Source organism: Pipistrellus kuhlii, unplaced genomic scaffold (genome assembly GCF_014108245.1).
Source record: "Pipistrellus kuhlii isolate mPipKuh1 unplaced genomic scaffold, mPipKuh1.p scaffold_m20_p_7, whole genome shotgun sequence".
Lineage (NCBI taxonomy): Eukaryota > Metazoa > Chordata > Mammalia > Chiroptera > Vespertilionidae > Pipistrellus > Pipistrellus kuhlii.
In genome coordinates, this window is record NW_023425573.1 from 46376559 (window position 1) to 46391683 (window position 15125).

At 37.6% G+C, this 15125-nt stretch overlaps 1 protein-coding gene across 1 annotated transcript in view; it reads left to right on the forward strand.

Annotated features, from left to right (window-relative positions):
* DPP4 (dipeptidyl peptidase 4) overlaps nucleotides 1-15125 on the forward strand; it is an 81058-nt gene that overhangs the window by 53310 nt on the left and 12623 nt on the right. The window contains exons 15-23 of the mRNA XM_045575326.1: nucleotides 114-167; nucleotides 549-670; nucleotides 2544-2591; nucleotides 2827-2925; nucleotides 5388-5457; nucleotides 7238-7432; nucleotides 10907-10961; nucleotides 11539-11638; nucleotides 14611-14675. Of these exons, the coding sequence (XP_045431282.1) occupies nucleotides 114-167; nucleotides 549-670; nucleotides 2544-2591; nucleotides 2827-2925; nucleotides 5388-5457; nucleotides 7238-7432; nucleotides 10907-10961; nucleotides 11539-11638; nucleotides 14611-14675 (808 nt within the window). The remainder of the gene's footprint in view (nucleotides 1-113; nucleotides 168-548; nucleotides 671-2543; nucleotides 2592-2826; nucleotides 2926-5387; nucleotides 5458-7237; nucleotides 7433-10906; nucleotides 10962-11538; nucleotides 11639-14610; nucleotides 14676-15125) is intronic.

Below are 15125 nucleotides of genomic sequence, written 5' to 3' on the forward strand. Positions count from 1 at the left end.
AGAAGGGCAAGTACTAATGTCTGAGCACTAGTGCTTGGTGTTGAGTTAAATGCACTGTACTTGACTTTTCTTCAAAACATAATTAATAAACACTTCATTTACTTCCTTCCCAGATACTACATCAGTAATGAATATAAAGGAATGCCAGGAGGAAGAAATCTTTATAAGTAAGAATTCTATCAAGTTGATCTGAGTCTTTTAAGCTGGTGAACACTTTCTTGATTCTTTTTTTGGGGGGGAGGGGGGAAGAGGGGAGGGGGAGAGGCTTATCCTAATTAATATACTAAACTGAAGTCATTCTCATATGCTTTTATTTCTTTATAAATCAATCTGCATGCCAACAAAAGAGAACGACTTTATTAGGTGTCTTGCAATATTTCCAAACACTGGGAGGTTTGAGGTTATTAGGAATCAAGGCATCGATTTGGTTTTTAAACGTTTCCGAGGATTGCCTTGGCATTCTGATTTCCTGGACTAGGGCATTATTCAGTTCTTTCCTTTCATTTATCCTTTAATCAAACACTTAACTTCCGCCATTGGTTTTACAGAATCCAACTTAATAACATCACGAACGTGGCATGTCTGAGTTGTGAGCTGGATCCAGAGAGGTGTCAGTACTATTCGGCATCATTTAGTAAAGGGGCGAAGTACTATCAGCTGAGATGTTCAGGTAAGTGTGACCTGACCGCTGGGAGGGAGATTAGCAACAGTGGGTACCCGCAATGTCCATCTGAAGTAGCTCCATTCCTCCACTTGTGAGCTGCACTCCCACTCACCGCTCCCCAGCTGACGGCCCCTCCTCTCTGGACAACCTTCTTACTACCTCCTGGCTCAGCATCTCCATCCCTGAAGTCTCTCTTTCTGTGTCCAGTTTATGAAACATTCTGTCTGCCCTGCTCAGTTCTCTCTTTTTGAGTCTGAGGAGTTCTTGAAATCATCTAAGCCCTCTCGGAGTCAGGGGCTCTTTCAGTCCAGGACCCCTCGCTCCTTACCACCCGCCTGCAGCGAGGGTGTGAGAGTCTCCCACCACTGAGGCTGCATGAGCCCAGCTCCTGGCTGAGCAGTGCTCCCCCTGTGGGAACACACTGACCACCAGGGGACAGCTCTTGTGTTGAGCACCTGCCCCCTGTTGGTCAGTGGGGGTCATAGCAACTGGTCATTTCACAGTTTGGTCTATTTGCATGTTAAGGTTTTATTATATAGGATACTGGGAATGGTTTATTATTTTTTGCACTTGCCCTTTTAAGTGAGAACATTATGTGGATGGTGCCCATTACCCCACTTGCTCGCTGCTCTATCCTCTGTTGCTATTGTTATCGATGTTTTCTTTATTATAAATGAAGAAATCCAGACAAGGAGAGGCAATGTGACTTCCACAGATCACGCAGCTCATAAAGACACAAAGGATTCAAACACAGGCCCCTGCCTCCTGAGTCCTCTTTTTAACACTGTGCTAAATTACATCTCAAAATGACAGAATGTGGATATTCTGAAAACTGTTCCCAACTAAAATAGGTCTTAAACCAGTTCTCCAAATTTTTCTTTACTAGCTTAGGTTCTCTATTATCATAGATTTCTTTATGGCTCTTTACTATGGCTGTTTTCAGTTACCATTTTTTGGGCGTGTGCTTTATATTACGCACTGTGCTGGAAGTTTTGGGTTCGTGATCAAGTTTAATCCTTAAGAAAACTCTATAATGTAGATAATATCATCTTCATTTTATATGAGGAAACTGAAGCATCGATATGTTGTCCTAAGTCACACCGCAAGTAAGCCAGGATTCAAACCCAGGTCTAATATATAATGCCTTCGCTGGGGTCCTGATCAAGGTAAAAATGAATATTACCCAAATGCAGAAAATTAAATAGCTCACAAAATAGCTTTTCTATACATTACCTTCCACTCTGCAACTCCCACAGTTGGGACAAATAGTGAAGATACTGGAGGGTGAGAAAAACACTTTTGCTTGCCAGGAAGGAACTGCTTATCCAAGTCAGGCACTGTGCAGATGTGCTGCGAGGCTCAGGACTGCTCCCGGGGGGTAGCAGGAGGGAAATCCGCCCTCTCCTAGGGGAGGCTGGCTCCGGAGCTCCGCCTCGAGGGGCAGAGGGCCTGAGGCTTGCTTGTGTGGTCCTCCAGGATTGTGGATTTAGAGCAGGGAATCCTAGCAGCTCTCCTTGGGGGCCAATGGCTTAGTACACAAATGAGGGAATTGGGCACATAAATGATTACGTGCCCAAGGCACCAACAGGGCCAGAGGTTCATTTCCTGCTTCTTCCCTCTGAGCCCTGTGCCTTTCTGGTACTATTTCTCACGCTCACACCCAAGTTGCATTTATTTTAAGGGAGGGTAAACAGCTAATATTTATTAAGCCCCTTATCCACTGTGATATTTATTCCATCAAAGTTAAGTGGTATCAAAATTTTATCAAAGTTAAATGGTAATAAATGCCATTTTTGAAAAATGTGATGTATTTAGAAAAAAAAAAAAGATATTATGCTAAAATGTATTAAGATATATTTTCCCCTGATTATGTTAACAGGCCCTCAACTCCCTCGCTATTCTCTGCATAGCAGCAGCAATGATAAAGGTATTCTCTTTTATTTCATCATTCTTGTGCTTTTTAGAAAAGTGTATGTAAAGAGTACCGGGGTACTTAGTGTAGTGGGATTTTCTTTGGCTTTAGAGTGTCTTAACAGTTCCACTGAACACAAGGTTTATAACCTGATGCAATGCCCATTAGTGAATTGTCCACTTGTGCTTTATTGATTTGCACGATGCAAATGTTTCGCATTGTAATGAGTTTACAATATCTATCTGTTTAGAACTGAGACTCCTGGAAAACAATACAGCTTTGTATGAAACACTGAGGAACATCAAGATGCCAAGAAAAACACTGGACGTCATTCATTTGCATGGGATGAGTAAGTTAAATAAAAATACAAATAAACACAATACCTTGATCTGAAAGTATGCATTTAAGAGTGTATATAAAAGGAATTGAAGGTTATCTCCCCATGAAATGTCACAAGAACTACTAGTTTTACATTCTTTTGTCTTAAAATACAGCTTCATTCATCTCAATAGTAACTCTTTTCTCCTAAGTCTTGTGTGTTTAACTTAATGATACCCTAATGTACTCTCCCTTAACCCAAAGAGACAAAAAATACCTAAGCTGGTTGTATAAAAAAAATTAAGGTTGGCTATAAAATGTTGAAACTTCTGACTCAGGGGAGAAATTCTGAATTTTTCCTAACCCTCTAGCCTCAAGAAAGTGTTAGCCTAGTCCTGGGCCTGGTTACTTGATCATGGATTATATTCAGGGACCACTAAGAACAACAAGTAGGAAATCTTGTAATTTGTTTATTTTCATTTGCTTGCTTGTTTTTTCAAGGGGCTGACGATTCATAAGGAAGGGAGAAATCCATCAGGATTTTAGATTTTTTAAATTTTATTTTATTATTGTTGACAATATTCGATTTATTTTTTTAAATATAGGACAGTAATAGAAAAGACTCACCTCATCTAATTTTAAATGGCAGGAAGGGCCCTGGGAAGTGTAGGGCACCTCTGAACAACAGCCTAGAGCAGTGCTATTCAGACTGAATGTGCAAATGAGTCACCTTGGACCTTGATAATATGCACATTCCCGTTAGGGTGGGCCCAGGATTCGGAGTTGATAATAAGTTTCCAAGCATTGCCAGAGCTACTCCCCCTGTGCCAGGCTTATCTGGCAAGGGCTTAGTGTTTGGGAGAACTAGCTGGACTTCCAGGTGCAGAAGGCACTGAATACCAAAATGTGAAGTTCTATTTCAATTGGTAAATGGTGGGGAGCTCCAGAAGGTTTTTGGGTCAGGGAAACCACGGGACTGGATGGGTAACCTGACAGAGAGTGAAGGATGGTGTTGCCAGAGGCAGGGGCTCCAAGTGGGATGTGATTAGACCATTCAAACTCCAGGAAAGAAAGGCCTAGGGAGAGTCTGGGAGGAGGGAGCAAAGGGAGGTAGGACTAGGGATTAGAAGGAACCCCCACTCCCCAAAGAATAGACTGAGCATCTTCAAAAGGTGGAACTAAAACACTTCCTATCAACTAGTGCTAATTCAAACAAACAGAGGTCCAATGGTGGGTTTGACACATTTATTAAAAACAATTATGATCAAGAGATCAACCAAAGGACTTGTATGCAAGCATATAAGCACTACCAACAGACACAAGATACTGGGGGCAGGGTGGACTAGGGCAAGTGCTGGTGGAAGGAGTAGGGGAGGCGCAGGGGGATGAGTAAGGGAGGGGGGAGTGGAGGACAATGGGGGGGGGGAGAAATTTATGTACTATTTGTAATACCTCAAACAATAAATTAAAAAAAAATAAAAGGAGACTATTGAATTATAAAACAACAAACTCATAGGTCAAAATGTAATAAACACTGAAATTTTCGATCTTATAAGCACATTTAATCAAAAGGCATAAAATAATCAGCAAAATACAAATGGGAGAGAAGTCTATATAAAGGGTTGACTCCTAAAGCTTTCTTTTTTCATCAATTAAAATAATTGTCACAAAAAACCAAAAAGATAAACCTAAGGAAGAAGCAGCTCCAGACAGGGAAATTTTCCCTACAGGTTAGTCCAATCTACTGAAGCTGGAGGCAATCTTACTAAAATATGGAACAACTCATTTTATTCCCTTTTTGATTTATTAGTCTAGCTCATCAACCTGAATTTGGGAGCAAAGGAAACCGATTTATTATTTAGAGACAAATTTTATTGAACTGATGTTAAATCAAGCACAGAGAATTAAACAGATCTGGGAAAGATCATATAAAAAGTACATAACCGTCTGCTCTATGTAAACCTGATTTCATGTTGTGAAGCATACAGCTGAAAAGGGAACTGGCTTCGAGGCCTGGGATGGCAATAAGAATTACACAAATGTTATTAAATCAGAACTTTAAAATAGAATTGGGGCCAACTAAAAATCCTAAACATCTTCAAGGAAATTCAAGAAGAGGAAAACATTTTGCAGGCAAACTTAGAACATAAGCCATAAACAAACTAGATAAGTAGATCAAATACCAAAGAACAGAATCATAAAAACAAAGCATTGGCAATTCTAAAATGCACTTTTATCTTCAAGGTGCTTATGTATTTAATAGATACATTAGAAAAAAATTTTATTGTTTTAATCCAAACTAGTATTTTAACCTGAAAGAGGATGATTTTATTTCTTAAAAACATGCTGAATACAAGTAGTTCACTTCTTTTTTCTATTTTAACTAAACACATTGTTAAACTCTAGATATGACTTATTACTAACAGATAAGGAACCAAAATCATGTGCTAATCATTGTTCTTAATTCACTAATTAATCTTTCTGTTTGTTTAGAATTTTGGTATCAAATGATCTTGCCTCCTCATTTTGATAAATCCAAGAAATATCCTCTACTAATAGACGTGTAAGTATGTATTCAAGGAAAGGGAACTAAAAATTCAGAAGTTAACTATTGTACTTTCTATTTTGCTCAGTGTAGCTTACTGAAAAAAACACATCCTTTCTCTCTTCCTGGATCATTGTGCAGCAATTTTATTATTTCCTCCTATTTTGCAATCATAAACCCAAGCATGTACTTTCTACCTTCTTTCTAACGGAGAAGGGAGACACTCTTTTTTCATCATAATAGCATATGAAGTTTGTTTTTATTTGTTTCCCTGAACTCCAAGAGAATTCCAAAGGAATTCTCAAATCCCCATTTTTATCCTCATTGTGGACATTTTAATGAGAAAGATGGTATTAACAACTTTTACAGTTTTCTTACCCGAAAACTTGGCCACAACATTTCCCATGATTGTCTTTGTTTTAATAGGACATCAGGTTTTTCTTTAGTTCCTGAAATATCACTGCCTGGTATTTTCCATTCCTCTCTTTGGTGAAGAGAACATATGTGATATAAGAAAGTAGTCATTATAATCCAAACTTCTTCAAATCTTAAAGAAAGTTCCGAAATCACAAGTCTTTGAGCAGTAGCTGTGAATTCATGTGAATTTTAAATATGGCAGCTTTGTCAAATACCTTTGATAATTATTAGAAATACATTTAGCTTTAATCCTTCTAAAATTGCTCTGACTTTGCCTGTAATGCCACCACAATGCCAGTCTTCCTGTTCTAGCTTGACTCGTTTCCTTTATTCAAAACAAAACAAAACAATAAATGGGTTGGGTGCCTCAAGTGTGCCAGGTGACTTGCCTTATTTTGTTCACACAGCAAAACCATGTGGTGAGTTCTGTTGGGCCCATTATGCAGAAGAGAAAACTGAAGCTCAAGCTCAGGAACACCACATTTCTGTTGTTACCAGCAAAAGAAAGAAGGGTACACATCTTAGCATTAGCTACAGCCCTGTTCCATTGTATTTACAGCTCTGTGTAAACAAAACATATAAGCTGAAGGAAAAAGGTATTCTAAATTTCCAGATGTTTAAATTAAGAGCAATGAGGAAGTGATGGGGAGCCTCTTTTGGTGAACAAGGAGGAAATAAAAAGGCTTAGGGAGATTTTTCGCATATAGCTGTGTGTTGGGTAAGATGTGGCTTATAAAGATCGCAGATTCCAGGGAATTAAACTTGTTAATAAATAGAACACCAAACAACCTGCCCAATTTCAGATAGTCTGCTTATCCTTTGAAGTTTTAAAGAATCATGCTCATTCATAATTTGGTCCATCACACATGATTTTGGGATCTTTAGTGTGCAACCTGGTGCTGAGTAGTGGAGGAAATGCAATGCGTAACATGTAGAAGTCAAAGTGCCTAAGGGAGTTCCAACCTGGGAAAGACACTTGGAGTCTAGGAAAGAAATCTTTGTAAGCTGAGATGGAAAGGTATTTTCAAAGCTGCATTTATTGTCATCCTTGTTATTTTTTTCATAATATAATTCCCCAGAGAAATTTATTTCTTTGATTTCCAAGTTATATATGACTCAGAAAATGTTGGCCAATGAAGTCTGTTTGATAACAATCTTCAGACGAGATTAACGGAGACATCTTTGAAGGGAACACACAGCCATTATAGTCATGTTGCCAAGTATTAGAAGACCTATTGTGAACATCTTGGTGGCTGGCACGATTTCAGACTCATGATCAGGAAAGGGGCACACTTCTTGTCCATGAGGAATAGAAATGCAAGCACTCCTCCATCGGTTCAGGAAAACCACACAGGCTAAAAATTTATTTTCCTCCCCACAGGTATGCAGGCCCCTGTAGTCAAAAAGCAGATGCCACCTTCACACTCAATTGGGCTACTTACCTTGCAAGCACAGAAAATATTATAGTAGCTAGCTTTGATGGCAGAGGAAGTGGTTACCAAGGAGATAAGATCATGCATGCAATCAACAGAAGACTCGGAACATTTGAAGTTGAAGATCAAATTGAAGCAGCCAGGTGAGTGACTAGTGACTCATCCAATTTATATTTTAAATCCCTAAAGTGTAAAGAATTTAAAGTGTACCGGCATGAACTTGTAGTCTTTCATCCTTGGGGTGGATTTTTTATGAAGAAAATCATATTTAGACCAAAAAAAAAAATGTATGCTAATATGCTACCAATGAGGCAATAAGATGTAGGATCTTGTCTTCTTTTTTTTTTTTTTTTTTAATTTATTTATTTATTTTTTTTACATATTTTAATGATTTTTTTGCCCCCCTCCCTCCCTCCCCCATATCCCCTCCCTCCCCATAGTTTTATGTCCATTGGTTGTACTTATATGCATGTATACAAGTCCTTCGGTTGATCTATTATCTCCCCCAGGATCTTGTCTTCTTAAAGGAAAGATTTCAATCAAGAGATAAAGTGCAGCAAAGCAAGCAAGAATTGATTGGCATCAGCAAAAATATACTTAGGACAGTGAAACAAGGAAGGGAGTAGGAGAAGTAACAGGAGAGCATAGGCTGGGCTGCTTTGGTTCATTGAGAAGTCAGAGAAAAGGGGCCTTAGAAACAGGTTCAGGGGGTTAGCCCAGGGAGAGCTGCCACTGCCCTCTGCTCCTCTGGTTACAAGTCTCCTGGGGTTGCTTAGAGGGAAGAAGGGGGTTGGGAATGGTGTGGGCCTGCTCCCTGGGGAGAACAGGGGCCAGTTCATTCAGCCTGAGCATATTTATCTCTCTCTTGCAGGTGGAAATCTTAGGGAGGGTATCAGGGGAGGGCTCAATAGAATAATCACCAGCTTTCCAGGTGTGTTCTTTCAAGTGTCATGGTCTCTACTGCTTGGTAGGTGCTAGGGCAGGGAGTCATTACTCAATGCAGCTGGCCCTGAAGCAGCCATAGGGTCATTGTCTGATTTTGCTGCCTTTCTGGGTCTGGAATTGAAATACAGCTGAGGCTTTGATGTTATCTTTAAGGAGGAAAGCCCCTTGTCTAGTGATATGAAAAATCAGGGGGTCCAAACCACATGACCAGCGATATGGTAGGGGAGGAAAAGTTACCTGGGAGTGAGGTTCTTTTCCCAATTTTCGCCCCTTGCTAGGCATCCAAGGCTTTCTGCCCATCGCTGTTGCTCTGCTCATGTCTGTCTAACTGCCTATAACAATTATAGATTTATATAAAGTTTAAAAAAGATATTTCTTGAATCCCTGGCTGTGACTCTTAAAAAGGAAACCGACATGTGTGCTACCTCCTTTGAGGAACAGAAACTCAAAATGCATCAACCACGTGGGCCAATTGAAGGATAAATGTGCACTTGGGTAAACATCTAGGGAAGCCAGCAGACTATCCCTTCAGGCAGGATACGTAGAGGAATTCCGGGTTCATTTAAACCAGAATAGGGTGATGGCTATGGAGTCCTAGGAGTGGCTCTTACAGCCAGCCGGATAAGGATTACTTCTCATCTAATTTGGGGGAAATGGTGGAGCACAACCCTCATTATTCCCAATTATAAGGGCTTTGTGAAGTATGCATCCGACCGATTTCATTCCCGTGCTCTCCAGTTTGGGGACTGTATAGATAGACTTGATCTGAGTTAACAGAGATCTTAATTGTAAATGTTGGTTACTCCTTAATGTGCATGCAACATGGGAAATGTTTCACCTGCATTGTCATTGAAGCTCCACAGCAAACATGGGAGGTGGGTGTTGGTATTCCATGTTTTGGGTGAATGAATGGAGGGTTCTAAATTAGGTCGGTCAGGGTTTGAATCCAGTTCTTACATTCAGTTGCATTCAACTGGCAAATGAGAAATGTAATATTTGACTTTCTATAACCAAGTGCTTGAATGTCAATAGAAACATAATAAGTAGGTAATTTAAAATAATATTGTGAAGCCATAAACCAGGAAGTATAGAAAAATTGTGACTGATTAAATGGGTGGAGGATCATTCCTTTAAGAACAGGAACAACTGAAGAGATGTCAATTTATTGAGTATCTCTGAGTCTCTTATACCAACACTAATGATTAACTATTTCCTTAAAACCGAGAAAAGAGAAGTTTAGATTAGAGAGAGGACAAGTTTTTTCAAGAGTGAAACTGTAATATTTTTAAATGAATTTGTATGTATTCACATTGGTCCTCTGGGAGAAAGTATAGTTTTCAGGGCCTCTCAAGTCTGACCAACACAAGCCCTAAAATTATAATTGTATATTGAATATCCACAATATACAACTGCAGTTTTTAAGAGTAATGAGATGTAGAGTGTTTATACAATGGAGTAATTTTTTTTCAGCAACTAAAAAGAACTATACACCATCACATAAATGCATCTCACAAACAAACTGTTGAATGGAAGAAGCCAGGCATGAAAGAGTACATTCTGCACGACCCAATTTCCATAAAGTCAAAACCATGGCACAAATTTAGGTGAAATTTTTACAGAACCCAAATGACCCAGCGACTTCTGGGTGATAATAAGTACTCTATCTTATTCAAGGGTATGCTCACTTTGTAAAGACCCATCAAGGTTTACACTCATGACTTGGTGCACATTTTTCTACATATGCATTCTAAGTTTTAAAGGTTTACTGAAAAAGACGATGATGAGTTGCAAACTACATTAGATTTTTTATTAGCATTGCTTAAGGAATATTGCTTAACTCGGGGTAGCCTAAGACATACATTATCAATTGAAAATACAGATTCTCAAAGTCACATATAGGTCAAAGCAAGGGTTTCCCACACCCCTCAATACTACAAAATTGTGTCCCAAAGGCTAGATTTTTAAAAAGTAAAAATTATTTTTTATGTAATTCCAAGATGAGTATTTTTAGCATAAAACATTTTTCCTCTTTCTTTACCTGTGTTCCTATCCTGAATGCAATTCTGTGGCAAAAAGACTTCCTAATTCATCAAGGAAAAAGTCTTTCTGATTTAACAGTGCTGAGCTAACTAATCAACACCCATCATTAAAAGGGATTTATTTGAAGAATGGTTTTTAAGTTCTCAGGTAGGGAGCTCAAATACTTTCCTAAGCTCTACCCAGCTGTTCTCCAAGCCCCTATCTTTCTCCACAGCAGGGCCAGCCTCTCTCAAACTGAAAAACATCTGGATAGATTTAAATTCAATTATGTAAAGAAAAGTGCATCTGGGCTGCAAATTTTTATATAAAACTGTGAAAAAAACTGCCAGGATTTGTTTTCAGTGAATCATAGCCCCCCTCCTCCAACACACACACGCACGCACACACACACACACACACACACGATTTATTATGGACTCCAACAAAAGTGAACCTTGTTCATCTGGCTCTTAAGGTAAAAATGATAGACATTGGTCTCAGGTGTTTATTAATATTTGACTGCTGGCAGTAATATATCTTAGTTTCTCATAGAATGAGATAGAGAACAAATGTCAGGGTTTCATTTGTGCATTTATCTTAGTTTTCTATATACAATGTAATACTAATTTGTGGACTTCTCCCATGTATTTTAGACAATTTTCAAAAATGGGATTTGTGGACGACAAACGAATTGCAATTTGGGGCTGGGTGAGTAGTTGTTTGGCCGATGATTCTATATACATTTCTTAGTGAATACAACCCAGAGCAGGAGAATATATCTTTGTATGTAAATATTTGGAGATGAAATCCTATCATTTGAATCTAAAAGGTCTGAGTAAAATATCTTAGACCTCTAAGCAATGAGTTCCTACTAGCCAAGCTTACACCTTTGTTTATTATGATGAGGGAGGGAAGTGAGGAAAGAAAGAAAGAGGGAGAGAGGGAAAGAAGGAAAGGGGGACGAGAGAGGGAGGAAGATTTTTCTCATGGGTCAAAGTCAGTAAAAATTCAGTGTTTATTGTTTTTTATTTTTATTTTTTTAATGGTACTACACAGCAACTTTTCAGTGTTTCCCCCCTCACACCTACTAAGAAAAGGGACAGGGCTCTGAAAACGTGTCTTTAGATATTGTCCAATTAAGGCCAATTTAAGCCTCCTCTACCATGCTTTCTATCTCTAAAGAGGCACAATATATAAAGATGTGAGAAATGTGGAAACTGCAACTCGCTTACCATATGTTCTTAATCCCTTTACCTCCATAAAAATAACTGTTTCCATTCCTTAGTCATATGGAGGGTACGTAACCTCAATGGTCCTGGGAGCAGGAAGTGGCGTGTTCAAGTGTGGGATAGCCGTGGCACCTGTGTCAGCATGGGAGTTCTATGGTATGTAATTGCTATTAAATACAAAGAGATACTGCGTGTTGACCTTGAAATCCCAATGACAAAACCATTCCTTTTTGGGTTGCAGTGTTTCTACAGTGAATAAACTGACTTATCTTACACGTACTTTATGGAGACTTATAAAACAATCTCCCTTATTCTGCTATTGTGAAAGGCTGGATGGTATATACGTTATCTACACATTTACTTAGCAATAAGTTCTGTTTTCCAAATTCCCAGACATCCTCAATGCTACATTTCTGCAGATAAATAAACCCTTCCTCGTCTTTATTCTAACTTGAAGGTTGAGCTTCACATATTAGCAGAATAAAAGAAACGTATGTCTCTTTCTCTTCTGGTAAATATCAAATATAAGTAGAGCTTTGGATGAAAAGAGGAGAGTAGAGACAAGAGAATTCCCAGGAGGTTTGTTTTTTCCATTATCTCTAAGTAATCTTCATCACTGAGAAAATATTATTCTATCAGGCATCATACACATGTAAAACTATGATTCCCAAGGGGGAAGGAGTGAGCAGAGCAACAGTAGGTAGGGGAGAAAAGTGAGGAAATGAATTTTTTGCTGTGTCTCTTCTGACCCCATCTCAAGTCCTTTCTGCAGTGTAAGTACAGAATCATTGATAATGAATATGCTCATTAAATATTTTATGTCCTAACATATGGTAGTACCAATCTTGTGAAAATGCTTTTTTTAAACTCTCTCCAAATCAAGAGAAGCCAATGTAAGAAAATATATTGCTATCTTTCTGTTTTTTAAAAAATTGAAGAACATAGTTAGGATTTGATCCTCACACCATGGATTTGTTTCCATATAACACTTTTCTGCTTGATATTAATAATCATTCTATTGGGTAACTTGTTTTTGGAGACCTCTGCTGGTCAATAAAATAATAGAAACAAACTTGGAGAATTTATAGACATGTCATGATAAGAAGAGATCTTCCATAAATGTCTATGGACCAACCTAACACATAGGAACTTTCAAAAATTCTTCTACATATGTAAATTTGAAAAATTTTACATAACAGATCAGATAAAAGGAACACATAAATGGTATTTCAAGGCATATTTCTAAAAGTTTACAACTGCATTATCTATTTTGTTGTTAATCCTCACCTGAGGAGGATATTTTTTCCATTGATTTTTAGAGACAGTGGGAGAGAGGGAGAGAAGAAGAGAGACATTGATGTGAGAGAGATACATTGATTGGTTGCTTCCCACATGTACACCCCTCTTTGAGGGGGGGGGGGGGGAGGGCGAGGAGAGGGAGCAAGGATCAAACCCAGGCAGTGCGCTTGACTCAGAATGGAACCCACTACCTTTCCGTGCCCAGGAGCCCATGCTCTAATCACCAAGCAACTCCAGCCAGGATTCATTATGCACTTTAAATTTTATTGTCAAAATGTCACATCTTCTTCACTTGCAAGTTTGATAAGAAAGGGGTTATTATGTTCTAGGACAAGAAGAATGGAAGACTGTGGCTGTTTGAGGAAAAATTTATTTTGCCCTAAAAGGGACATCTTTCCCCTATCAAATTACTGTTATTCATGTTTAAAGATTTTTAAAAGGATATGAGCATTTTAGAAAATCTCATAAAGTATCCTCTAAAATATTATATTTTCTATTTTAGTGTTCTCTGGGCATGTAAAAATACACATAGTCTGTACTCACTGTAACCAAAATGACAAAATATTGCTCTTAACATGTTTGGCGGAAAATATTTAAGACTTCCATAGAAATGGCATGTCAAAAGAAGACATGCAGAACAATTAGCCTTCATTATCAATGTCGTTTTTAATCTACAATGCCAGTCAAAAAAAGGGTAAGAATGTTGCTTGAGCTTGTTGTTCAGGTGATATATTAATTTAAAGAATTAATGAGATTAGTATTAAAATACCTGTTCAATTACATGAAATTCAAGCCATACCTATACAGCATAATGGCAATGCATTATTCTTATACTTTTATTCACTGTAATCTGGTCAATTAAGGGAGCATCTTTCAAAACAATTATTTCAGACTTTTAAAGTTATATTGGAAATATATCACTGATTTTTTAGGACATATACATATATAATAATGCATATAATGTATATAACATAACTGATATGATATAAAAATAATATATTTTTATATCATATCAGTTATGATACATATATTAAATATGGTAGATATTATATATGATTATTTTTTTAAATAGAGCAAAAATATGTTCAATAAGTCAAAATAACCAGCCAATAATACATATATTTATTGCCATATATTGGTAAATGAAAAAGCTTATGTCATTTCAGCAAACAGATATGAATGTAATCGGTTTCACAATACCCAACCCCCACATCAAAATTGAGGCCTCTGCACAAAAGGAAAGGAAACAAATGTTTAACTTGCATTATGATGGAGTAGCTGAGCCAATATGGGGTAATGCAGCAAATAAATGATAACTGAATTATGTTATTATAGTGAATTTCAACCTGCCAAAATTATGATTTAACTAAGCAACCAGTAATTGGACACTATTAGAGATTTCCAAAAGGTAATAATAGCATATTATACATTAGGGCATACACTGTGTCAGGACCAAGACATTTAAGACAAGTGAGCCGTTAAGTGACGTCCTAATTAAGATTATTTGAGAAGATCAGATGTTAATGTACAGATTCCTAACCTCTTAGCACTTTCACCTTTGCTTTTCCTGAAAATGAATTATGAAGTTTTTCTCTCACCATGAGGACTAATTGGGGATAGGCTAGGGCAGAGTGTGGAAAGCAGAAGTCTAAGCAGGTGTCTGGCTGAATTAGCAAGCCAAATAAAAATGATCTGGAGGAGTTATTTCTGAGGATAACACTATAGACCTATGCAAAGTTAAGACATACCAAAGCACATAAAGGAATCAAATAAAAGAAAGAAAAGTTTTTGTTGTATGAATTAACTTTCTTTTCTTTTCTCCACCGTAGACTCAGTGTACACAGAACGCTACATGGGTCTCCCAACTCCAGAAGACAACCTTGACCGTTACAAGGTAAGAGATGGAGGAACCAGGTCCATTTCATAACCTATTTGGAAGTGGTTTGAGAACATGTTAAATTGTATCTATTTTTATAAAATATATATTTTTATTTCCAACAAAATTCTTGTTTAAAGAAATAACACAGGTGGTTTAAAGATACTCCAGTAGCTTCCCCTACTATATTCTGCATAATTACAATCTTTATCGTATGCTATATAGGTCACAATATGCATTCATTTGGAAATACAAAGCAACACCAGATAATTACTTTAATTACAAAAATTTCAGTTTAGAAAACATGTCAAATTCAGCATATATTTTTACAGCCAGAAGACTCTAAACCTTTAGCTATATATTAAATTTTTATGGTATTATCATAATTAAGATGTATGAACAAGCCATAATTTTCTTATTCATAATTAAATATGTAGTTTGTTTTTTTTCTCACAAGATTTGACTAAA